This window comes from Cyprinodon variegatus, unplaced genomic scaffold (genome assembly GCF_000732505.1).
Source record: "Cyprinodon variegatus isolate N-32 unplaced genomic scaffold, C_variegatus-1.0 Scaffold647, whole genome shotgun sequence".
NCBI lineage: Eukaryota > Metazoa > Chordata > Actinopteri > Cyprinodontiformes > Cyprinodontidae > Cyprinodon > Cyprinodon variegatus.
The window spans coordinates 449,861-476,566 of record NW_015151100.1 but is presented as its reverse complement, the minus strand read 5'-3'; the positions used below and the strand labels follow the sequence as shown (position 1 = coordinate 476,566).

At 38.6% G+C, this 26,706-nt stretch overlaps 4 protein-coding genes across 5 annotated transcripts; 2 read left to right on the top strand and 2 right to left on the bottom strand.

Moving 5' to 3' along the window:
• The first annotated feature begins 176 nt into the window (after positions 1-176).
• Positions 177-12,947, top strand: pus7 (pseudouridylate synthase 7 (putative)). 2 transcript variants are annotated; one of them, XM_015393534.1, is made up of 17 exons: positions 177-259; positions 419-532; positions 1,623-1,931; positions 2,034-2,118; positions 3,929-4,042; positions 4,159-4,303; positions 5,142-5,253; positions 5,860-5,937; positions 6,040-6,168; positions 7,387-7,512; positions 7,608-7,669; positions 8,195-8,352; positions 8,623-8,749; positions 8,867-8,968; positions 10,148-10,277; positions 10,448-10,539; positions 12,107-12,947. In XM_015393534.1, the coding sequence occupies exons 1-17, from the start codon at positions 195-197 to the stop codon at positions 12,241-12,243; spliced, it is 2,085 nt and encodes a 694-aa protein (XP_015249020.1). In that variant the 5' UTR covers positions 177-194; the 3' UTR covers positions 12,244-12,947. The 2 variants fall into 2 exon arrangements, with proteins under 2 accessions (XP_015249020.1, XP_015249019.1); XM_015393533.1 differs by having other exon boundaries at positions 8,192-8,352; positions 12,107-12,945.
• A 1,313-nt stretch (positions 12,948-14,260) lies between these two features.
• On the bottom strand, positions 14,261-17,748 carry LOC107096748. Its single transcript, XM_015393543.1, has 2 exons — positions 17,298-17,748; positions 14,261-14,906 (listed from the first exon to the last, which is right to left on the bottom strand). The coding sequence occupies exons 1-2, from the start codon at positions 17,619-17,621 to the stop codon at positions 14,457-14,459; spliced, it is 774 nt and encodes a 257-aa protein (XP_015249029.1). The 5' UTR covers positions 17,622-17,748; the 3' UTR covers positions 14,261-14,456.
• Positions 17,749-19,159: 1,411 nt separating this feature from the next.
• LOC107096751 (endonuclease domain-containing 1 protein-like) lies at positions 19,160-20,342 on the bottom strand. The gene is made up of 2 exons (XM_015393545.1): positions 20,018-20,342; positions 19,160-19,936 (listed from the first exon to the last, which is right to left on the bottom strand). Exons 1-2 carry the CDS (start codon positions 20,309-20,311, stop codon positions 19,331-19,333), a joined length of 900 nt encoding a protein of 299 aa, XP_015249031.1. The 5' UTR covers positions 20,312-20,342; the 3' UTR covers positions 19,160-19,330.
• A 4,701-nt stretch (positions 20,343-25,043) lies between these two features.
• On the top strand, positions 25,044-26,417 carry LOC107096750 (apelin receptor B-like). The gene has a single exon (XM_015393544.1). It carries the CDS (start codon positions 25,044-25,046, stop codon positions 26,415-26,417), a length of 1,374 nt encoding a protein of 457 aa, XP_015249030.1.
• The last annotated feature ends 289 nt before the right edge of the window (positions 26,418-26,706 follow it).

The window sequence follows — 26,706 nt, the reverse complement described above, 5'->3', positions numbered from 1 at the left end:
TTTATTTATTTATTTATTTATTTATTTATTTATTTATTTATTTATTTATTTATTTATTTATTTATTTATTTATTTATTTATGTGACCTGCGGGTTAAATTCATGAAACGCTTCACTTCCTTATTGACAGTTCATCCAGCCAATCAGCGCTAGGGGCGGGCTTTCATTCTTAGTTGTGTTTCCGGGTTCCTACACATGCACGTGCGGGGGTCGCAGTTTTTGATATCGTTCCGTCCTTTGCTGCATATTAACTCAAACAGGTAAAACAGACCTAAGTGTTGATAAATTCCAGCGCTTATCACTTTTATTCGCATGTTGTTTTATTGTGGTCCTGTAAAGGTTAGCTAAGCTCTATGCGCGTTAGCACTAGCTAGTTTCTGAGTTTTAAAATCACTCTGATGGTTTTTATTCATTATCAGGGTCAAGCTCACGGCTATTAAGAAGTCTCTGCAGGCTACTGTTTGGTGGAAGATAAGAGGTGTAATCCACTTTCTTTGCCTCCGTCCTCCGCTTCATCCTCAGCCTTTTAAACAGTAGGTGTTTGTATTTAGTTTGTGTCTATCTGTATATAACTGAATATTTTTGCTGCCATGATGCATATTGACTGTCATATTCAAACAAAGCAAGTTCACAAACATTGATATAAGAGTATTTGTGTGTGAGTTTCATATTTATTCCCCATCTGTCCATAGTTGGTACACTCAGATTAGTCTATTCACAGGAAAAATAGACTTAGAGTTATTTATACCTTGGGTTACTCCTTTAGGGGGATTCTGGAAAAGCTCAATGGTGTACAAAGAGTTAAGCAAGATGCAATTAAAGATAAAAATATGACAAACAATATAAAAAGAGTTTATATAGTACAATAAACCATAGAAAAAATGTTTTAATGTCCTGAAATATGTGTCCCTTACATATAAAAATGTCTGCACTGTGATGGCTAAGGGAAGATTACACAGTAGTTGACTTGGGTTATTGCACAGTGAGAGAGAATATTGCACAGTGATGGCTAAGGGAAGATTACACAGTAGTTGACTTCGTTATTGCACAGTAAGAGAGAATATTGCACAGTGACAATAGGTAATGTTTTGCATAAGAAGTCCAAGGCGGGAGGTGCTGAGCCTGGTCCCTCTTCCTATCACCTCCTCCTTCCCCCAAGTGAGGAGTTGTACAGCAGTTTGGTGGTCCTGCATTTGGGGAGGAACAATCTCCCACTGATCAGGCTCCTCTGAGTGGAGAAGATAGTTTACTGTCTGGCATTGTTAATAATGTGCAGCAATTTAAGTGCATGATACAATATATATATATATATATATATATATATATATATATATATATATATATATATATATATATATATATATATATATATATATTGAATATTCTAATATCTGGTAGAGTTGAATTTTTCATTATCTGTAAGTTCTTTCATCCCCTTTATTGTTTGGAAACTTTAGCACGTGTGTCACTTAGATCTACAACTGTTGTGGACATAGTGTGTAAATAAAATTGTGCATGGATCATTTTGTCTCTTATCGCCATTGGAGAATCAGACTTTAAAACTTTGAATAAAACATATGTCTCTTTGAAAAGAAAACAACATAAATTTTGTCTGTGCCATAGCTTGGCTCTGATGGCTGAGTCAGAGCCCGTGTCAAACCCCACCCCGGTTGGAGAGAAGAGAAGCTGCCTGCAGGAAGGGGACGGAGAGACGCCAACGAAGAGGCCAAAAGTAGAGTGTGATGGTGAAGATGGGAATGGTCCCATTCCAGAAGATGGAGGTGAGGAGGCGCCGGAAGGAGAGGCGAGTGATGGAGAGGAAGATGGAGAGAGCTTTGCTGACATGATGAAGCACGGCCTGACTGAGAAGGATGTCGGAATCCTGAAGTACATCAGTGATCATGAGGGTTTCTCTGGAATCCTGAAGGAAAGGTCTGGATATCCTCTGGCATAAGTCAACATGTTTCTGCATATAATTTACTTCAAGCGTGTTTTGTTTTGTTAAACTGACCTTTTCTGATCCTTTATTTTTAGGTATTCTGATTTTGTTGTGCATGAAATCAACAAACAAGGAAAGCAAGTGCATTTAGACGATCTCTCCATCCCAACAGACAATAAGGTAAGACAGTTGTCTTTCATCCACTGACAGATAAGCCTTAATTGTATCTATTTAACATGGATCTCCCAATCAGGTTGTTCTCTACCCAACACAAAACATGTATCTAAAAAGGCGTTTCTTATGTATTCAGTCCAATTCTTTATTAAAACCAATGTCTGACTTAAATTTTGTTGCCTTAAAGTGCAATAAACCAAAATCAACTATATTTTGTCTTGGGCTGAAACAATTAGACTTAATCGTTATTAATCAAGTATTGAAATAATCATCCTCTTTTTTTTAGTAAAAAAATGTTAGCTGGAGTGTAGAGACTCTAAAACTGGCCTTTAGCTGACAGAGCAACCCACCTTAAGCAGCAATTATGCCAAAATTCTAAAAAATGCAAATGTTTTGTAAACATAGACGTATCACCCACTGAGGCATCAGTAGTTGAGTTTTCTCAAGTACTGATGCCTCAGTAATAATTTCCCATAATTTTTTTAAAGAAATGGACTTACCTGATTGTGTTCTGTAAATAAATGCTGGGATTATGGCTGAAACAATTAATTGGATTAATTGTGATTAATAAAGTATTGAATTAATCTTAAACTAAATTATAAGGTTTAGAGACTGCAAAAGATGCCTTTAGCTGACTGAGCAATCCACTTAGAGCTGTAATTTTATCAAAATTGTAAAAAAAAAATATAGATATATAATATTCTGCATTCAAGATTAAAAACAACTTTTTTGTCCGTCAATATGCTCTATCCAGAACTCATCAAGTGGAAAAGTTTTAGTTTCACCTCTTTAATTTCGTTTAAAATCTTCTTTACAGAACATGCTGGTGAAGATTCCCAGTCAACCAGGTCATAGTCATTCCAAAAAGTTAAAAAAACAATCCACTGGACTTTGTTTCCAACTTTGTAGACGTTTTGCTTCCCATCCAGGAAGCTTTTTCAGTTCAAAATGTCTGGAATAGTGTTAAGTTTGAGGTTTTATTCAGTAGCCCAACTCTCACTTTGGCTATCTGATTAGTAATTGGTTAATTGAAAAATTATCAACAGATTAATCGATTTGCAAAATAATCATTAGTTGGATAGTATTTACTTTTTGTTTTCTATCTTAATCCAAACCCATTTCAGTGCATTTGATTGTATTCTATATTTTGAACATACAATTAATATGTTTTGTGTCCATGGTGACATAGGCTACGTTCACACTGCAGGCCTTGATGCTCAATTCCGATTTTTTCGCGAAATCCGATTTTTTTACGTTGCTGTTCATATTTCCAAATATATGCGACTTGTATGTGATCTCCTGAGTGAACTGCATTCATACAACGCAAGTGTCTCCCATGCACAGTAGAAGACGCAATGACGTCACAGGCCAGCATGCTCTTTTTTTTTTTTTCCGGAAGTAAACATGGATGGTAGTGCCGCCGAGCATCTAGCAGTCTTTTCCAACAATAAAAACACAATATTTTCAATATGGTTAAACATAAATACTGCTCTCCGCATCATCATCTGCCATGGTTTTTTTTTTTTTTTTTTTTTTTNTTTTTGCCGTGTCTGCGTATCGTATCGGATTCAGGACCACATAGCCAAGTGGCCTGGGTCGGATTGGAAAAAATCGGATCTGTGTTGTTAAGACTGACATGAAAAGATCAGATCCAGGTCGCATATGGGCAAAAAAAAAAATTGGATTTGGGTCACTTCAGGCTGCAATGTGAACGTAGCCATAGTCAGAGATTTGAGATTAATCCTATTAGCTGAATTGACAAGGTGGTCCAAATGTTTATCTGTTGTCATCTTGTCTTTTATTAAATTTTTTATAGGAAGAAGCAGAAACTAAACAACCAGATGTTTGTGAAGTTCTGACTGAGGAGCAGAAACAGCAGCTTAGTGAGCTGCAGCTTTTCAAGAATAAAGAAGGCAATGTCTCGATCGAGGTGAGCCTAAAGGAGACCAGCTGATGTTTGAGTGTCTATCTTAAAGCTCAAACTCTGCACTAAAGTCTAATGAGGTTTCTTCATAATGTTTCTAGCCTTCTTTTTCACTTGTGTAGATCCTAGACGACACAAAGGAGAAAAGAACACTTATCCATAAGGCCATCAAAACTCATTATCCTGGTCTGGAAACAAAGACTGAAGAGAAGGAAGGTCGGAAGTTCATAGTGGCTTACCATGCTGCAGGGAAGAAGGCTTTAGCAGGTGTGTGGAAGGCAAACAAAACAGAACCAGGACATTTTCAAGAGGGTTTACTGCATGTTCTATTTAACGTTAATCAAACTGCAGTGTGCAGTGCCTTGCACAGCTATTCAGACCTACTTTATTTTTAAAAATGCTTAAAAAATGCATCTTATGCAATAAACCAACACAAAGTAGAGCCTTTTTGTGAAGGCAGAGGGAAATGATGCACAGATTTGTCTTTTGCAAAAAAAAACAAAACTGAAAAGTGTGGTAGGTGTTTGGTGATAGAAAAGCTGTTGACAAAATGTGGGGATGAGTGCAACTGCAAGGTGTTGCATTTAGTGGCAAATAATGCATGCACATGTGCATGATCAACACGTCTGCATGTCTCTGCTCAGATGTGTCCCACTATTCTTAGTTATGGAACGGCCTATTTATCTTAATACTTTAGTATTTTTATCAAATATTTTTGGACATCAAATCCTTTGTAGAAACGCTGAAACTGGGTTCAGTTCTGCCAGTCTCATGCATGATCTGCATCCTAATATGGCAACTGGTCCTTTGGTTTGTTAGAGCCTCCGTAACATTATTTTATCCTCCTTTTGCTCTTCTCATATGGATAGAGGTCAAAGCAACAACAGGTAAGAACTGATTCTCCGTGCAAGACAGAGAAGCTGGGTGGAAATCATGAGTTACTATAAAATTGTAAAATCAGAGATTTTAAAAAACTGTCTGCTTAACTGATTCACATCTTTAAAGAAAAGGAAAAAAAGGGATTTTTTTTATTTATGCTTTTAGTTTGTATACTTAAAGCAATTTTATATGTTTCTCATTATTGCTTTTTCTGTCTCCACCAAAGCTCCAAGAAAGCACTTTTGGCCTCAAAACCGAGGCCTCTTCTGCCATTTTGTTCTTTACAAGGAGAACAAAGACACCATGGATGCAATCAATTTGCTCTCAAAGTTCCTCAGGTCTGCTTTTGTTTTTTTGTTGTTTTTTCTGTAATAAACACTGAAATGTAAATGCAGTTAAGAACTGTGGGGAGTGTTGCCTAGTGGTTAGGGCATAGAGCTGGGAATCCAGAGGTTCTGTGTTTAAGCCCCACTCCCACAGACTGCCACTCTGGGACCCTAAGCAAAGACCTTTAAGCCCACACTGCTCCCTGAGCTCCACACAATGGCAGCCCACTGAGAGTTAATTTTGTTGCTCTGTACTTGTGGCAGTGTAATGACAATAAAAAAAAAGGCTCTAAAACCAGTGTACAGCTGCAACTAAGGATTTTCATCATTGATTCATCTGTTGTGAATCTTCTTTCGATTAACAGATTTAAAAGCAGATAGCAAAAGTTGCTTAATAAGAGCAGTTTAACAGAATTATAACCACATAGGTATGCGAAATTATCAAGTTTTGTTAAATTAACTTTTCTATAGTTCTGTAGAGGTTTGGGTTAGTTACTGATCCGAGTGGGATGGGATGTATAAACGGTATACTCCAGCTATTGACTGCTTGATTACTTAATTTATGAATATTTATATTCCCAATCCATTAGGTCTATGTAATGATCCATTTCTTTCCAGGCTTAGACCCAATATGTTCTCATATATGGGTACCAAGGACAAGAGGGCCATCACGGTACAGGAAATCGCAGTGCTCAAGTGAGTGGGAAATGCCTTGATCTCTTTTTGACTTGTCTTACTCTAGTGTCTGTTTTTTCCTTTTAAAAGAACTGTTTTGGATCATATCTCTTTTTTTTGTAGGATCACTGCAGAGAGATTGGCTCACCTGAACAAGTGTCTCATGAACCTGAAGCTTGGAAACTTCTGCTATAAAAATCATCCTCTGAAGCTTGGGGAGCTGCAGGGAAACCACTTCACTGTGGTTATCAGGTCAGGACTTATATAAAAATCTCCTACTCTCGTGTTAGTAGGGTAAAACAACCAACACGTTTGATCACTTATTTTTTTTCACTTCTGGTCTTGGCAGTCCAGAGGAATAGCTCTACACTTGTTTCTGTATTCTAAAAACGAGTATGAATGGTACTCCTCATTGCGTCATGACCACCACGCATACACTGAATGATTTTTTATATTTTTTTGTCTTTTCTAGCCGTTTCTCCAGTCATGGAAGAATTTTTCGATCGGACCAACTTTCCACCTAATTGTGCATCCTGTAGTATACAGGGGGTAACAAGGGGCGATTAGCCTCTCATGACCACCTCCCAATCAGGAATCGTAAGGTCGGAAGAACATCAAACATGTTTGAAATTAAGTCGGCCATCGTGAGGTCGCATTAGAGCGTCGGCCTACACCGTGTGAAAACATGCATCGTGAGCTGTGAACTTTTAAATCTGAGGTTTCGTCGTTCAGTTGGAGCTATAGCTGAGAACAAGGATTGAAAATATCGCACAGTGTATCCCCGACTTTAGCTATGTAGGCATGGTGGGAAGTTCTCGCAGTGTGATAACTGTTCAAATTTAGGAGTTTTTATTATATTTACCAAGCTATAATTCAGGTATAATAACATACAATGTGGATTAATACATCTAAAATAATTATACAGACATCCTATACAAAATATAGATTAAACACCCCAAAATAATTTATTTTTTCTACTTTATTATCACTTTGCTCTTCATAGAGGTATGCAACTAGAATCAACGGGTTCTACAGCCTGCAGGAGGCGGCTTGAACAAATGCTGCTCTTTGTCTGCCGATGATCTTAAATCTGTGCTCCATGTAGCCTGGAAGCTTTTTTATCAGCTGTTACATTAAAAAAGACTTTAAAATGCAGGCAGAAAACAATTCAAGCAAGTCTCACAAGAAATTTGGAGCAAATGTCCTTCTAACAGGCCCATGACATAGGTCCGAAAGACTAGTTGATCTTTCTTTTTAGCCAGAACATTTTTGTTCATTGACGTTGATGTCTGTTATGAAGGTAATGTATGTTGTTAAACAACCAAATGTGCAATATTTTGTAAGTGGTACAAGAGATGAATTCCATCAGAGGATTTCAGAAGAAGGTTGGAAAAGTAATGCTGAAAAGAAGTGAATGATGCCTTTAGATTTTGCACGGTGACTTCAGGTCTTTCTGTTCTTGCTGTTCAGGAATATCTCTGGAACAGATGAGCAGGTCCATCAGGCCATGACGTCCCTCAGGCAGACTGGCTTCATCAACTACTACGGAATGCAGCGCTTTGGCACCACCGCCGTGGCCACGCAGCAAGTAGGCAGGTGAAGAGCTAGCAGACGTCCTGACCGGAAGATGTCAAATAGGATGGAGCCGTTTCGGGCGGAGAACTCAAATTCTCTGGCTTTGCTTGTTTCAGGGCTATACTAAGAAACGACTGGAATCAAGTGGTGGATTTGATTCTGAAGCCCCGGCCTGGAGGTAAAACATCTCCCTTTACTTTCAAAGTCAAGCCACTAATGCTGCTAACTAGACCTTTTATTTAAAGCTGATCCTGCTTTAAATATATTCGCAATAGGCAGTGGTTAGTTTTTACATTTTATCTACCATTTTATAGAAGATAGAATTCTCCATGTCTAAAGCAGCTGTCGATGTCTCTGATAATATCAGACAATGGTTAATCCAATGTTTTGGAGCATGTTAATATTTTGTTCCTAGATTTCCTTTGTTACTTTCATGTTTAATCCTTTTTTTCTTGAAATATTTTTACCCTGCACCTGAAATACTTTAGTCAATTAACGCACTCGTCCACCCAGTGATTTAGTAATTATATTTTCTGAGCCTTTTTTTTATGTCATCAACCCAGAAAAGCACAAATATATCCAGATACTATATCCAGAATTTGATTCCTGGCAACTCATTCCTTAGTTGATGTGAATTTAAGTAGAAACAAGACGAACAACCCCAAATATCATCTTAAAGTGTTTTGATCCCTTTCTACAGCAGAAAAAGAATATCTGGTTCGCTGCAGGGAGGAGTGGGCAAAGACTCAGGACCCCGAGGCTGCACTGAGGAAGCTGCCAAACAAGCGATGCGTTGAGGGACAGCTGCTTCGAGGCCTGTCAATGTATGGCAAGAAAAACATCGTCACTGCCTTTGGACAGGTTTGTTTTCTAGCTATCGCTGCAGGAGGTGAATCCTTTGTGATCAATGTTTTTGTCTTTATTATTATGTCTCTAGTCAAAGCTTAGGGTTACATGTAAGGCTGGGCAATTTATTGAGATTTTAAGAAAAAAATGCCGTAAGATGACACTATATCCTGAGCTATTTCTATTGTTCTGCTGCTATAGGCTTAGGCTGCTGGAGGACATGGGCACCACCACGCATTTTAATTTACAGGTTTGTAATTTTGTGTTACCTTTTTGTTGTTCTAGATCCCTAGAAACAACCGGCTGATGTACATTCACAGCTACCAAAGTGTGGTGTGGAACACTATGGTTAGCCGCAGGATCGAAGCTTTCGGGCTCAAGGCGGTGGAAGGGGATCTAGTTCTCAAAGGAAGTAGGTCTTATTTATCTTACTCACAAATGAAATCCAGAGTGGTTGTAAAGTAATTGATTGCAAAATGCTACCGAAGACTGCTTTTTCAGCCTCTGTACTTCTCGTCTGCTCCTGAAGCCAAAGCACACGTCCTTTCTGCAGAAGAAGCCGAGAAACACTCCATCAATGATGTCGTGATGCCACTTCCTGGTTATGATGTCATCTACCCCTCCCACCATAGTAAGACATTCCTCTGATTTCCTTTATTATATACACTCATATGGGGAGAAATCAATACAACCTGCATCAGCTTGTTTCCCCAACATATTTAAGATTCGTTTTATCAGAACAGGACTTATTCTGTGACAAGAGTTGAAACTAAGATATTTTCTGTATTATATGATATAATGAAAAGTAAATTAAGACAACCTCACATTTATTTTCACTTACAACGGATAAAATAGTCACATGTTGATGGTGGTTTCAGGTGTGCCCTCAGATATTCAAATTTAGCATGTCAATGACTGCAGAAATCATACTGAATGTTAAATAAGCCGTCTGAGCCTTCAGAAAGCAACTTGTGAGTCTATTGAAAGAGGTCAATGAAGTAAAAACTGCTTTTTGGTAAAATAATCTACAAGTAAAGAACATTCATTAACCGCTAAACATACCCAGGGTCTGACTTCCCAGTCGAATTCCTTTTCAGCAGCAGATTATTGATGTGAAAATGTAGGCTGCATAATAAGAGAACTGAAGTTAAGAATGTAGATCAAATGCTATATAATTATGTTTATATGATTGATTAGCAAAATTTGAATATTTGAATGACAATTTGATAATTTGATTGAGAATTTGAAGAACAGAAAAGAAGTCATGTTTAGCGTAAATCACATCCAGCATCCCAGAATCAGCCACAGGGTCGTGGACCACTAACACTCGCTGCTGCATAGCTGCTGGCTATTCTGGTTATTAACAATGTTCCCTAGTGGCTTTGGCTTCTTCTAGCAGGAAGTGTAGCTGCCCACAAAGCAAAAAATGCCGAGAAATTATTTTAGAAGCCAAAAAAAGAGCTGAAGTGTTGATTGGGCTCCAAATTCCCCACATCTGAATCCAATCGAGCATATGTTGGAGGAGCTAGGCATGCCCAGTGAAAGTAAGGTGAAGGAGCTGTGGCCACCACCTGGACGCATGATTTCCCAGCATAAGTTGAAGGGTCATGTAGATTCCGTGCCTTGATGTATCAGGGAGATTTCAATGCAGATCAACTCAGAATGTTATGCCTGATTAATGGAAACAACAAGGGTTTGAAAATAGTATGGTAAATTTAATATTAACCTGAACATAATTACCTTGAAGGTTAAGATGTATGCAAACAGCATGTTTCCTAAATGAAGAGTTTATTCGGCTTGTCTCTGTCAGTTGGTGACGGATACAGAGAGCTGCTCTCTGCAGACGGCCTGGATATCGACAACATGAGGCACAAAGTGAAGGACTACTCTCTGGCAGGAGCCTACAGGCGCATCATCATCACACCCACTGATGTCAGCTGGTAAGCAGGATTTCCAACTTTTTATTTAGTTGAGAAGAAGTATTCCTAACAGTGAGAATCATATTGTTTAATCCTGATGGTCAAATATTAAAACCTTTTTTTTTTGTCTGCTATGGTGACTTATTTTATAATTTATTGTTGTTTATTGTTGCTTTGCCATTTTATTGTAGGGAGGTGATTCACTATGACGACCCCCGGATCTCTTTAGTGCATAGTGACTTTGAGAAATTGGAGAATAAACCTGCTCCTGTCTTCAACAAAGGTCTGTTCTCTTCAATCATAAGCCTCTCTGTTAAACTTGGTCTGAAACTCAGGAATGCAAATAAGACAATTTGTTTTTTATTTCATTTCAGTTTTTCCTTCCAAAACAAAAATCCTTTCCTGCAAAAATGCAGTGTGAATGCTATATGCTAAGCTGTAGGCCCAAAATTGTCAGAAACAATGTGAAATTGAAGTAAAAAGGGCTAAAATGGTGTGAAATGGCAAAAAATGCTTAATTTATTTCCTGAAAAGTAGTAGAAGCAAGCTGAAATCAACAGAAACATGGCTGAAATGTCAAGAATTGATAAGAAACAGAAAAAGCTTAATGCCTGTCCTGTCAGATGGAGGAATCTTGCCAAAGTTGACAATATAAATCTTCTGAGACCTAATAAAGAAGCAGATACAGCACGAAAACTTGTAAGAAGGAACTGGAATTTTATTTGGTAAAGAAAAATTCTAGTGGCTTAAGGATGTTAACTGAAATGTTGAAGAATATCGTATTGAATACAAAGCTAAATATTTTGTCTAAATGACAAGAATTGGCACAATTCTGAAATAAATGCATAAGTGTCATTTGAGCAAAATATAGATAAAGGTTTAAACTTTAAGAAGCTTGACAATACAGCAAAAAAAAAAAAAAAAACCAGGACACATAGGGGAACGATGTTACAGGGCTGTTTTTGTGTAAAATATTTTTAAAAAGACACGGCATCCTGTGAAAAAAGAGGGAATCACATCAAAGAAATATATATACGGAAATAATTTTTAGTTTGCTGAATAGTTATGCCAACTTTCATGTTTTTACAAAATGTTATGTGGCCATGGTGACGATGTAAAAAAATGGGTTCGTTTTGAAAGCTTTTAGGCTTTTTTATTGAAACAGTTTTCATACCTCTGAACAACCCAGTAGGATGGCCTTACAGCATTTACACAATTAGATGGAAGTACAGAAATAAAAAGGCAATTTTTGGCGTCCAAATTAAAGCTTTAAATTATCACTTGCAAAGCCCTTATTCAAAACTCAATTGTGAAGTACCTGTTTTTGTTTTTTTACCTATGTGGCTCTCAAATAAAAAAAATAAAGGCTTCCTTTAACCCTCAAATTTTTTGCCCCTTTTTAATGTAAACTAGAAGGCTGTAATTGCTCATATGTTTTTCTCCAAGAGCTTCATAGAGAGCCACTAAAACTGTACTCAAGTATAAGATGATCAAAGCACCAAGTTTATAAAAAAATAAACTGTTTAAATGAGCTACACATAAGATCAACAACTTTTATGAAAACAGGGTAAACATTCCATCAATCCAGTAAACTGTTCCATGTGAAAAGGTTGAAGAGGATTATTTTGGATATGAATAATAATACATTTTGAATGTTTAACCAGAAACATTGCCTTTATTTACGACGTTAAGCCATTTAGGTGCAGGAAGTTGAGGTTGATCACCAATTAAAAAATATTTTATTGACGCAGGGCCATCAGATCAGACAGAAACAACAGCTTCAGCTGGAGACATTATGAAAGTTTGATATGAGCTATGACCTTTTCTGCTGGTCTGGTTCCTTTCCACAGAGGGGAAGTATCGGGCTCTGAAGATGGAGTTCTCCCTGCCTCCCTCGACCTACGCTACCATGGCGATCAGAGAGGTGCTCAAGCTGGACACCAGCATCAAGAAACAGACACAACTCAACACAGTTTGGTTTAACTGAGACCAAATGAGCTTCGGCTACAATCGGACTGCTACAGGCACAGATCTACATTATGTTTAGGTTTTTATAATATGTAGAGTATGTGAGGTTAAGACCCAGTTCTCCATACAAACTTTTTTTTTTTTTTTTTACAAGGATGTACAGCAGTATTTCACTTTATATTTTCAGTGATAATTTAAGAAAAGGTTTTGCATTCTGGGAGCCCATATACTTCTGCTGCTGGTTTGTACGTGTTTTTTTTTTTTTTAAGCCTTGGCTGGGGAAAAATAATGAACATCTTAGAAGCCATTAGGGTAACCAATGTCTGAGTTTAATTTGCTTTTATTAAAAGGTTTTTGACATTTTTTTTCAAGCATATCCCATGTATCTTTCAGAGTAGATAATGACTGCAGTACACACTGCGCCAAATTGTTAACGCTTCTCTCGGATACGTTTTAGAATACAAAATGTATTTTAAAAAATTAGTACAAAAATACTTGGAGAAAGTGCTTCTCTAAGAACGTTGCATCTAATAGGTCTGCACATGTGATTGTGTCATTCTATTAAAAGTTACTCATGAGGCTGGTTTCTATACATCGGCAACATAATATGGTGTCTAATGCTACGTCAGGATTAGGGTCGTTGTTTCTAAGAAATTGTGCTCATAACTGGCAGATTTATCAACTTGATTCCTCGATCCTTTGGCTGATTTAAAACAAAAAAAAAACATTTGGGACTGTTTCTTTTATCCTAAACAGTGTTTCAATTAGATGGTAGATTAAGAGCTGGGGTTTTCTGCAGCTGAATGTAAAATAGAGTTAGTGCTGTCCCTCCCCTAAGAGTTACCAGACAGCTGCGTTAAAAGAGGCCACTACACCCCCATGCTAACAAGAACATTTTAAAACTGTGAAAAACACTACAATTAAGACTATTAAAGGTTAGAAAATAAAGTTAGCAAGCCAATTTCCATGTTTGCTAATCAAGTAGCTGCAGGCTAGAAAAATAATCAATTAACTTGCCACTATCAGTTTGGTACACTTGTTTTGTGCCATAATAAGCTGCAATTATAAATATTGTTGAATAAATACCCCACAGAAAATATGTTTAACGCCTTAAAGGGGAACACCGGTTTGTTTACATTGGCCCCTTGATTTCACATTATTATATCATCTTCTACTCACCCATATGAGTTTGATGTCATTTTGTTCCAAAGATATTCGGTTTTGTTACGGTATATCCAAGTAACGTCTTCCTTTAGGCAACGACTTGAAGGCACAAACTGTTCATAATTTATTCTTTATGGTACGCCAGTATTCATAACATGTAGGCGAATCACTGTCCCTCAGACATCCGTGGTTATATTTTTATATTTATATATTTTTTTTTAAATCAAAGCGGAGTGTCCATCCGCGCATGCACTGATGCTAGTTTTACTCGCATGCCTGGAACATGTCTAGTGCTACTACCACAGATGATCTCGCTCTCAAAATGGAATTGAACGATTCGGATTAGCTAGAATGAATAGAAGTGGTAGAGCGTAGCTGCCTGCGGCCCGGGCTGCCTGTCACAACTCCAGTCCAGCGCGCGGATGACATCATACAAGCTCCGGTTTGTTTTAAAAAAAATATAACCGCGGATGTCTGGGGGACAGTGATTCGCCTACATGTTATGAATGCTGGCGTACCATAAAGGATAAATTATGAACAGTTTAGTTTGTGCCTTCAAGTCGTTGCCCAAAGGAAGACGTTACTTGGATATTACAAAACCGAATATCTTCAGAACAGCTCCAAATGACACAAAACTCATATGGGTGAGTAGAACATGATGTAATAACGTAAAATCAAAGGCCCAAAAGTAAAAAAAAAAAACAACAAAAAAACAGTGTTCCCCTTTAAGTGTTTAATTTCAGTTTTGTTTTACATTTAAAACTTATGTTGTCATACTACTAACTCTCTAACCAGCCCATGTAGGTCTAACATGATGAAGCACAGCTTGTGACCTTTGATACCGTTAATGTGAATTAAAACCCAAGCCGTGATGTCATAAATCAAATATTTCTTTAATACAAAGGGCACTTTAATGGCTTTATCTTCTAGATATCAGAACAAGAAAACATCTGGAAAGGTGCTCAGTGTTCCCTACTTATTCAAACCAAAATATAAGAGAAAATGTCCTAACTTATGGGTGGTTTATAAAAGTACTAAAGTTCTTTACAAATGGAGATCTTGTTCCTCTTATTTTGGCTGCCACTTGTATTCTATTTCCTCAATTTGCAACCTTCCCTGGCCGCCGTCCCTCAGTGCATCGTTCTCAGCGATAAATCTGTACATGACGTCTGTCAGCTCACGCTGACACCTCCTCCAGATGGTGTGCTCAAAGTTGTGCATGGCTGACCGGAGCCATTCTGCAAACGCGTCCCGTTCTTTATCACCTTCTGGTCTCAGCTGCTGCTGCAGGACCAGGAACTGCTGGGAACGTTCATCCACCTGGTTGTTGCTTTCTTCCGGTCCCTGCTCTCTTCCTCGACTTGGACACCCGGAAGTCGATCTCATGGTGGAGTTGTTACTCGGGAGCGTCATGGAAACGGGCCTAATTGACTCAGGACAGACAGCAGGAGGACCGGCGTTACAGGACGGGACGTTCTGTGGCGTGGGGACGGCATTAACAACTGCCTTCCTTCTCTTCTAAAAATAGACACAGAACGATAATTGTAGCATAATTTCAGTACATACTGAAGATGATTACCGGTATACTACCAGGAAACATTAGTGGCCTTTCACCTGCATGCTTTGTTAGGTTTACATTTACGGTAAACATATTTGGCATACAAGTACCCACACCCTGCTATAATATAACATTTTCTCTGATCATCCTTTCTTTACATGCTTCTGCTAGTGTATTGGAGTCTGCCTCCACTGAAATCAGTTGGACAGTTTTCATAGTTAAAGGTTTAAATGAGGGCAGACAACAAAGCAATAAAGATAATGGATAGCCCTCTGAACAGACTGTAAGAAGACAAAATTTGGGGATGTATACAAAACTTTGCAGGCAGCCCTCATGTCCTACCTAGGTCTAACCATCCAAATAATCTAGTAAATGTTGTTTTCATCAAGGTGACCAAGATATAAATGGTTAGCAATGTAGATCTCAGGTTTTGGAGGTTGTAGATTATACATCTTAGGAAAAAAGCCTGCAACAGCAATGTGGAAAAATAGGGGAAGTAAATACTTTGTAGTGGGAAACTTATCAGGTAGTAGTTACACTGAGCCCCCCCCCCAAAAAAAAATAGGGAAGCAAGACACAGGGACGTGTAAATACTGTAAACAGACGGAAATAGTGGAACATGGCTTATTAGAATATAATAAGTATTCACAGGAACGTCAGCACCTAAAGTCAACACTAAATCGAGAAAAAATAGGATTTTCAATGATAAACCTTTTAGGAAGTAAATCAAATTCTGCTAGAAATCAGTTAATTAGGTTAAAAAAAAAATACTGGATTATTTAATCATATTTAAACAGGGTTTCTGCTGGTCATTAAAAATCATTAAACTATTATTTTTTAAATTAAGGCCCTAATTGGCATTAAAATCCATTAAATGTGTTTATTGTGGCATTTAAAATGCTTTATTAACAAATGTTTATAAAAACAATTTTATCTGACATGTCACGATATATTTGCGTGGAACTGCTTCCGGTTGATCATAAAGCTGTATGTTCAGAAAAGAAGCTTGAGTCGGAGAAAAAGCTAGAGAATGGGGGGGAAAAAAAGCAAATTTCAACAAAAGTGGCTGGAAAACAAGGAATTCGGGACATGGCTGCAGCCTGTCAACGGGTACCTGTTGGTGGCATTAAAATTACTTCTAAGAGCATTAAATTTGAGTTATTCATTCCTGTATAAACCCTGTTAAAGTAAGAATATAACTGTGTGTATGCATGTGTATATACACATACCAATTTATATGTTTGTATGGATATTGATTGATAAATTTGCAGATTCGTGCATACCATTGAGAGATGTATTAACTTCCCTCTGACATCATCGATGACCACACTCAAGTCTGGTAGGTGGCGGTAAATGCTCCTTAAATTGGTTGCCATCCGCCAATAAAATACATAAGAAGACCCTCGCCCCTTTTAGAACAGGGAGAAGGTGTGGTGCCAGAAAATGAAAGCATTGGAGCACCCAGGCAGAGGCGCAGCCATAAAGTTTTTATAAGGGTGGCCAGGCAATAACCAGTGTACACAGAGGGGTGGCTGAAAGTGGATAGGCGCCAGAACCTCAGGGTCAAGCCAAAGATAAGACAGCCTATACTTTCCTACAGCCGTTGCTAACAAATAGAAGCATATATTTAAAGATCCGTGCTTTCTAGATAAAAGGTAAAGTGGATAAAATACTTTCAGGTTTGATTTCTGGGGGTGAAAGAGAAAATAATGTGTCTGTGCAAGTCATCTTGGAGTCTTCAGTGAAATCATAGATAAGCAACTACTTTAATAATAACTTAATGTAGATATTAGTCCATGTAAATATTTTTATGCAGAACAATTTTTGATAATATAAGTTGGCCCCAGACATGTTGTCCACTAAACCTTTTATTTAGACAGAATGGATATTTAAATATATGCATCTATTAGTAATCAAAAGGCTGTAGGAAAGTATAGTTAGTCATAATTAGAAAATCTGTATGTTGTGCTCGTTCCAGTTTAGATTGACCCTGAGGTTCTGGTGCCTGTCCGTTTTCGGTCACCACTCAGTGTACATTGGTTTTTTGACTGGGCACCCTTATCAAATTTTTCTGGCTACGCCTCTGCTCAATAGAAAACACTTCTAATTTTATAAGCAGCATAACACTGCAGATAAACAAAAAAAACAGTTTCAGCAGTTCTGCCTATCATGTGATCAGAATGGAGTGCTCCTATTGGCTGTAGGGAGAGCAGCAGCTGCAGGGACTGATGAGCATTGCATTACCATACTTTCATCACAGCCCTTTTACAATCTAATACTGCAAAAATATTGGCAATATAGTGTATTTTTTTAACCCACCCTCACAGATTAGGGTATGCATTAGAATTTACCTCAGTTTGCAACATGGTCGTCGTCTCGCGATGTTTTACGTGTTTGTCGAGCCACAGCAGGGACGTGAAGAGCGCAGGGACCGATTTCCTCCCTGCAGGATCAGCGCTCCTCTTTTTGCTCACCCGGCGTTTAGCCTTTGCGAATCTGTCACGGAGGTATCTCCATCTCTTCCGACAGACCTCTTCCTCTGCATTCACAGCCAGAGCTACCTCTTTCCATGAATTGTTGACCATTTGCAGGTCTTTATACGACTTGGAAGACGTGTTATATAAATTCTCATACTTTCTCACCGCCTCAGCAAGCCGCTCCTCAAAACTATCCATGTTGTTGCACAGGTCACCTGCTGAAATGTGTGGAACATCCGGAACAAAAACAGGGAATCACTTCCGGCTCCACTAGCAACGCCCCTCCAAATTCTGACCAATGGGAGAAAAAAAAATGTTTTTCTGAAAACCCCAAGAAAAATATTAATTCTGCTCAGGCGATCTGTCCGGGTAGATCAGCATGACGTCATCCGTTGCGAGAACAAGAACTAAAATGGTTCTTGTGGATTAAGCGCACGGGCGGAGCTAGATGGGGGGCCATGGCCATGGCCACCCCTACCATCCCCCCGCTGGGTTTAGTCGTACAGTGTGAGCTTACAGCTCACGATTTATGTATGGCCCAACGCTCTGATGCAATCTACTTGCCCATACTGCACATTTAAAAACCATGTCGGACTCAACTCCGCAGTTAGATGGAGCTGCTCTGACTCCTCTATCCAGGATCCAAACAAATAGAAGGGGAATATTAAGCTCACTATAGTGAAACATGCTGCCTTGGCAATTTGTGCAACTTTGTGCTGAAAGCCCTGAAAATAAAAGGCGATTACGTATTTGGACAAAGACATGGCTGAGCAAACGAGGCTACTACGGTCTCGCAATTTTACAGAAAGAACTGCATTTTACTGATTGCATCCCTGCCACGCTGCTGTGTTTACATCTGAGAGGAAGAATAAAAGGAAGAATCCTTCTTTGTGCACGCGCACTGACCGATTGTCCCACGATGGTCGGGAGAAAATCAAACATGTTTGATAGTTCGATAGTTTCTGCATTTAAAGCTAAGTTACTAAGGAGACCATAACTCCAAATTGACCCCATAATATTAAAAAGTGGGTCCCCTGCCTTAGGAGCAGACTTTGATCTCCATAAGGTCTCTCTGTCTTCATAAGGTTGGTAAATATTACAGGAAAGTTCCTAAATAGGTAAAGTAAACAAGTACATCCAGTGTATTTAATATTTAGAAGGTACTTCTAGATAGGAAGGTATTTAGATGACACTTCTCCTTTCTTAAACCATTAATTTTGTGAAATAATTTTACAATTTCCTTAGGTTTAGCACCTCAAATGTGATTCAATCTCTCAATTCAAAGGTTCCTCTGTTTTTACTCTTTTTCAGTATTTCATGTACTAAAATTCAACCAGGAACTAAATTAAAAATGAATAAAAAATATCTGCATTTCATGTTGAATTTCAATTTATTCAAATTAGAACATAACAGCAGCACTTGCTGTCTCCCACAAATTCAGAACAATCACTTAGAACCAAGAACAAATCCTTACCCGTTAAAATGAACATATTTCTATGACTTAGCTGCTGTGGAGGAGCAGCTACTCCAGTTAAAGCCGCTGGGACAGAAAATGTAAAACACAAGTCTAATCTGTGATGGCTGAACAAAAGGCCTTCACATTCACATGTAGGCTAGATATGATAAAAAAAAAAAGAACAGATAATGTGAGCAGAGAGTAAAATTGGTTAGGTTGAGTTGATGAGTAATGTGTATAACCAAATCATGGAAATCCACCACAAAAAAAAAAAAAAAAAAAATATCAGTTTAGGTAAAGAGCTGTGATCTGCAACTATCTGTTGTTACTAATGCTTCTGACAAGGCATCCTTGGTACAGAGTGAAACATGTTACTTTAGTAATGTGAGAAAATCAAAATGCTAAAATTGAAAGGTAAAGACTGTCTACTTTTTTAACTTATCTACTTTTCTTAAGCCAAATGCAGGTGATCAATGGCAGTATTGGAAGGCACACAGTTATCGTAGAAGATCTGGAAGGAGCTGCTGACATATGTTACCCTCTTCAGAAACTCCTCCAGGTGCTGCACTGTCATCTCCTGGACCCTGTTATTCTCCCTGTCATTGAGCCCATAAGCTGCAAATGCAGGGAACTTGGTGCGCTCCGCGTATGGAGCGTTGTGATCAAAATCTATGCAGCAGTAGGCCGACCAGAGATAGGTAGGGATGCCTAGCCGGTTGATGTTATTGCGGCGAATGGTGTGGCCTGAGGTGGTGATCCCCGTGACCACATAAGCGTTTCCACGGCAGTAGTTGTTCAGCCTCTTACGTATGGTGTGTTGGTGCATTTTCCAAGGACCGATGTTGAACTCTCGGACCGTGGGGACCACGTTGGTCAGAGTGTAGGTAGCTGCTTTGTCATCCTGATCGGCCTGGTGCTCGTCTGGGTTCAACTGACCTCGCTCGAAGATCACAGAGTCGGAGTAGTCGTCAAGCACAGCCTGAGAATCTTCAAAACTCTTGTAAGCGTGTTCAGAAGGGAGCGTCTCCATCTCTCTGGATCCAGACACTAAAGAAAGCTGTTAGGATAAATAGTGTCAGAATAAAACAAAACAAAAAAAACAGTGCGCCATTAAACTTTGGACAACAAGTGTTCCTACCTGCGGCTCATACATCCAGGGGATGTCAACCACTTTGGAGCCATCCGAGCGCTTGAAAGTGTACGCAGAGTAAACAGGGATGTGGCTGAAGGTGTCATAGAGGGTGAAGAACCGTGGCTTGCCCGCATAGTACTGACAGATCTTTTTTAAAGGCTGCTCCTCCAGCCCTCTTGGTATGGTCCCCATGTACAAGAACTTCTTACACTCGGGGGAGATGCTCTCCTGGACCTCTGCTCCCACCAACGCGATAATGAAAAGATACAGAAGGTTCTGCTCTGTTTTACAGACAGACATGATGAAACCTGGAGCATACAGTCCCCTCTCCAAATGAACGGCTCCCTCACTCCTCACCTTGCTCCGTACATTATACTATTTCAGATATAACATGCAAATCCTTATCTTATTTTATTCACGTGCCTAGAAACTCTCTCGCTGTTTCAACAGCTACTTTAACAGGACAGTAGAGTCTAAAAAAAAAATCTTTCCCTTGTTGCTGAAGTTACTGAAGCAGCCTTTAAACAGAATAACAATAATCAATTTTGTTAAAAACTCCCTTTATTCTCTTATCTTAAAACATCTGGATAAAATTAAGGCATAGAGCTCTGCTAAAGAAATACTATATTATTTTTAATCATGTTTTCAACATCTTAAATATATCAGTAAATTTGAAACAATTCTTTTCCGAGAACGGGTTAAGCAAATAAACAAATTAGGCAGCTGTTTGGAGGCCCCACAGCAACCCAGAAGGAGGCCGAGAAAAATAAATATGCACAGTAACACTACATCGTAAAGATAGTTTTTACCTCAAAGAGGGATTTCCTAGGTTTCCATTAAGAATTACAAAACCAATGACCACTGAACTCAGAATTCCAAATGATATAACTGATGCTTCAGTTTTCACTATCCCATATGGCTGCTGGGTATCAAAAACCGGAGAAATGTCTTTTATAAACTATTTATTGAAATCCTTTTTTTTCTCCCCACTAGACCAGTAAAAAACTTGCTTCTCAACATCTTTCCTGAGTGTTTGCAAGCACAAATTGGAGACAAAATATATTGTTATCCTTGTGTATCAAACAAAGAAAGCATTGTATTAACCAAAACTCTCTGGTTTAACTATGATTTGTTTTCTTGGTTTATTTATTTATTAATTTTTTTGTTGGATTCTCAGTTATTTCCTAGTCAGAAATACAATTAATACCCCCAAAGTTCTTATTCCCACAGGGAAAATCCAAGCTTGGTAGGCAGCCCCAAATTCAGAATCCAACATGGCTTCCAGAATATAGTGAATAGAAGATTAAACTTTGTTATGGCTTTGCTTAAAAGAAACCTGATGTGATACAGATTATTAAAAATTTTTCATAGTGTTTGCATGCATAAATGAATAAAAATAGATTTTTTTTTTACCTTTTACTGCAAACATATTAAAGATATGAATTGGATAAGTCTAGTTTTACAACTTGGTATAATGGTGCACTTCCTAATTTTACGTTTAAAAATGCAATAGGAATGGTTTTGAATTGGTCATTCTGACTGGGAAAGCAGTAGGGAGCCAAGTAACCTCAAGTCAGTGTGTAATCTCAACAGTCAATGCAAGTATAAAATTACTGCAAGCATGTATGGTTGGTATGGTTTGTGGATATATCTCTTGAGTATTTAAATGAATAGGATAAAGTGAGATGCAATATTAATAGCTTATAAGAGCGAAAATAACAACTAGCGAATAGTAGGGTCTCAACTAGTGAGGGATCAATCACTCCAAGCATTTGGAGATACTACCGCGATACATCAAAAGGAGTCCTGCTTAGTGAAGGACTTGCTCCTAACTAGACTTTGAATTGTTTTACATTTCTTGATGGTAAATTCTATGACTGAGTCTAGTGCCTGAAATACTAATGGCATATAGTACATTAAAATTTTGTTAAATTCTGAAATTCAGGTACTGAAAAATTTGAATTAAGCTTGATATTCTGAAATTCTGATCTGATATGTAGGGGTCTTTAATTTATCACATTATTCCATTTACAAACCAAGCAGGTAAAATATATAAATGTGTAAAACAAAGAGCGTAGCAATTCATCAGGATCTGCATAAGATTGGAAATCCTTATTGCACATTATTTCCTAATCAGGTGTATGAGCTTAACTATCAGATGGTAATCTTTTTGTAATATTTGTACAAGAGTACAAAATAGCACGAATTTGATTATTCTCTACACCTCATTGAAACAATCGCCTCCTTAAAAAGGGTTAAGTCAAACACTTTTATCACGCACAAACTAGTTTATTCTTAACAGCCAGTCGATTCTTTACCCTGAAGATATTTATGAATGGATCATAAAAAGTTACATCCAGACCCTAACCAAGTCATGAATGGCTCTACAAAGTTTCCCAATATCTAATGTAAAATCTAAATGTAACAGGAATGTCATGTTTAATTTGCAAGCTGTTAAGGTTTAGAATTATTTGTATTTCACCCAAATAAAAACCAACATGTTCTTGATTCCCATCCTTAATCTTGGCCTGCAGATTTCTTTCTGAGGTATTGCTTGTATTAACTCCACCCTTCATATCCTTTTTTTCAACTAAAAGCTGTTTGTCTGTGTTTTTCGTCCAGGAGAAAAGGCCGGGGAATGTTTCTCAGGAACATCTGTTCCCATAACGACAGGCTGCTTGCAGTATGACCTCTGTGGAAACAAACTTCCTGTTTACCACCCGAACATCCTGGTCATTTACTGACCTGACTGTGCCCTCAGATCCATTTCAACGCCCAGTTTCAGATGTCAAACTCTTTAGATTACATTCCTGGTTAAATCAGAGTAGGAACAATAACTAGAAACTTCCCCTTTTCTTTTATCAGATCTTATGGTCAGGCCAGTGGTTTCCTTACATAATACTGTCTAAAAGTTAACTTTCCTACAAATTGTTTAATTGTTAGAGTTTGTTTTATTTTTAGCCCACTAAAATAGGAATTTTTATGTGGATATTTAATTTTTCTTTCTATATACCTTTACTTCTATTACCTCCAAATATCTCCACATTAGAACATTTTCCTGTATTTGCAGGAAATAAAAAATAATGATAATAATAGTGAACATGCTTCTGGAAGGTAAAACAGATCAATGTGTTGATAAAAAGTAATAGTAATACTTTTAAGGAGTGTTCAAATGTTAATAGTTTTCCTGATATGTCAAAAGAAATTATTCAGAATAAGCTAATATAACAGTAAATAAACTACAGTTAGAATTCAGTTAACAGAACTGAAGTTTTCTCCCTTTTTTATAGCAACATTTCTTTGGGAATGTTGTATCAGTTATTTATGGGCCTTTCCTGTGCATTCACTGGTTTTAGGTCATCCATTTTCTGCTAGATGTTTGGGATCAGGCTCTGAATGTCAGGGCAGTAAAGTAATTTCTCTAATTGTTGGTTGTTGTATTTGGCTACTTTATGGGCTATTTAAGGGCCAGGAGTTGGTTTGTCTGTCGATGTGTGCTCCCAACTGGGCTGTTGTTCCTTACAGGAGGTGTTTGTTTTGGGGGAATGGATGTTTTTAGTTCTTGTAACTCTCCTGGGGTGGTCCTATTGAAGTTGTGAAAAAGGAGGGCTTTCTCTGTGTATTTCTCCCATTTTCTGTCAAAGGAGGATACCCTCATATATACTCAGACATATGAAAGGATGCCCTTTCCAGTTAGCAAGCTGCAGAGGCAGAATGTAGCCGTTCCACTTCCAGGTAGCCTTAGATGACTGAATCAAAGGTTTTTCTTTTACACTGCAATGATAGACACGTTTTCAGTATCTGTGCAAGGATAGTATCCAAGCTGGTCAAGGTAAGTTCAACCTCAGTGTATTCCATGTTTTAATGTCTCAGCATTTCCTTTCTTGATTTGAAATATTGCCTTGCAAAAGTATTCACACCCGTTTCTTTTGTCTTGATTTCCCAAGCATAAACTTTAGTATTAGATTTCATCTTAGGATTTTATGTGACACACCAACAGAGAGTAAAGCATAACAATATAGTTTGAGGAAAAGGAATAAAAAAAAAGAGAGAATATAATTGGAGGTATATATTATGTCTGTTTCGGACATCTATAATCTTAAATGTCCATTCTCCTTTGCTAAATAGTTTATGACCAGTCAGAGTGGATGGAAAGTGCTGCAGATTTAACTGGATCATTTCTGTTCTTTGATTAGGCGTTTTTTGTGAGATTCATATTTTATACACCATTTCATCAATGGCCCTGATGGAAGGTAAACTTGCCCCTTAGCTTTAATTCATTTCCAGTCTCTAGCTAGTTTAAATTCTGTATTGTCCTGTATTTAGTTTTATCCACATCACAGTTACCCTAACCCTTTTAACTTACCTGTCCCTCTTGAAAAAGATGATTCCAACAAAATGTGTCCCTGTGGGTATAGGGAGGGTTTTGTGCAAAATTACAAACTGTGTTTTGCACGTTAAGTTAAAATCTTTAGTTTTAGTTTCATCCGATAAGAGGTCTTTGTATTTTACACTTTTGGCTTGCATTTGAGTTGTGCAGATTTGTATTGTAAGTGCCTTAAGGTCTAAATGTAGAATGATCCACTCACTTTTCTAAATTGTCTTCTCCAATAAGGTGACATATGGGGTAAGTGTGTTGCACAGGGGTTTATTTAGGATCAGGAGTTGAAAGGACAAAATGAAGACCAGTCTTTAAAGGTTTTTATTTGCAGAGATTACAAAATCATTTATTGTTTTCTTCCTGCTTTGCTCTACTTTGTGTTGGTCTGTCTTATAAGGTAAAAGTAGGATAACTTGAAATATTATGTTAGGTCCAAATGTAAACCAGTTCAAGGGTTTGAAAACTTTGCAAGGAACTTTATACACCTGAATGTCACAGGACAAAGAGCATTAAAACCTGTAAAATGTCACTGTTTTTACAAAATTTTCAGACAAACCAGTTCAACACCAGGAGGAGAGAAAAGCGGACGGGTGATGGACCCAGTCTCTCTGTCGTGCTAAATCACAATGCCGGAATATTTTTAAAAGAAAGATGTCAGCCTTTCCCTACCCTGTCACCCCTACACCCCCTATGTTCCACTGCGACTACAGTGACTGGTCTCCCTCCTTCTACATTATCCCATCAGTCTACTTGTTGTCCTTCCTGGTGGGTTGCCTTGGTAACAGCTTGGTGCTCTGGGTGTACTTGCATCGAACCAATGCGAGAGGAATCAGGATAAGAGACAAACGGCGTATTGCAATAGGAAAGCTGTGCTGTTCTTTCAGAGCTACTCATCATGATGCTTCCAGAACTCACCATGTGTCAGACAGAGGGAACCCATCAGGACAAAGCTACAGGCCTTCCTCTCATGCCTTCAGCTCTTCCTCGCTCCCTCCCTCCATCCCTCGGCCTTCTCGCTCCCTGACAGACTCTCTGATTGCCAGTCTGGCTTTAGCTGACCTTTGCTTTCTTGTAACTCTGCCCTTCTGGGCTGCCTACACAGCAATGGGCTACCACTGGCCTTTTGGACAACCCCTTTGCCAGATAAGCAGCTTCCTCACAGCTCTCAACATGTACGCCAGCATATTCAGCCTCAGTATGCTCAGTGTGGAGAGGTACTGGGTCTTGACGGGACGCCGTCACTCAGGCCACTATCCCTTGCAGAGGTGTCCTAATAGGACTTTGTGGATACTCATAGCAGTGTGGACATTAGCAGGGATTCTGGCGCTGCCTGGCTTGCTGCGTTCTGTCAGGGAAGTGGAGCTCGACCCAAAGTCTAGGGATGACCCAGGATCTTTTGTCCTTTCCTGCCAGATGGATTACTCTATGCTTGTTGGAGCAGAGCTTGACGAGGCTGAGAAAGACAGCGCTGAGATGTGGTGGGCTGCTGTATTGAGCTTAAAGTCAACTTTAATTGGCTTCCTCCTGCCACTCGTCATCCTGCTCATCTGCTACTGCTCACTGGCTCGGCTCCTCAGCAGGCACTTCGGACATGGCCCTCGTCCTGACCGCAGGCACCAACGCAGACTCCTAAGAGTCATTATCACTCTAGTGATGGCCTTCTTCCTGTGCTGGTTGCCACTTCACATCAACAAAACTATCTCTGTCCTAATGGAGTTTGACTTAGTCCCCTACTCGTGCTCTTTAGACCAGGCTCTGCTGGCTGCTCACCCATATGTCACCTGTTTGGCGTACCTGAACTCCTGCCTTAACCCACTGCTTTACGCCGCCTGTGACCCTTCCTTCAGGGGAAGATGCAGAGCAACCCTGCTCATGTGGTGCAGGGTATGCAGAGAAGAAGATGAGGGGAATGGGAAGACAGAAGTAAAGGAAAGATTGGACAGGAGCTCAAATGTTCCAACAAGGACCCTGGAGGAAACAGAGGGAAGGACAGAAGATGAGGAGGAAGAAGAAGACAGGTTATGAGGAGCTGGTCACACGGACAGAGGAAAAACAACAATGTACTATTTATATCAAAATCAAAAACTAAACAAAGGCTGATTTAAAATATGGGAAACTGAATAATATTTGCTGTCTAAACATTCCCTCTGTGTAAGCCTTTTTTAAACTCTGAAAATGGAAATGTTCCGATTTTTATATTCCCAGTGGTACAATGGATATATTTCCCACAGGAAAATGGATCTGTTTTCTAAATTACTTTATAAAGACATTATCTTTGGTCAGGCTAGAGCTTCTCATGTTATATGATATGTTG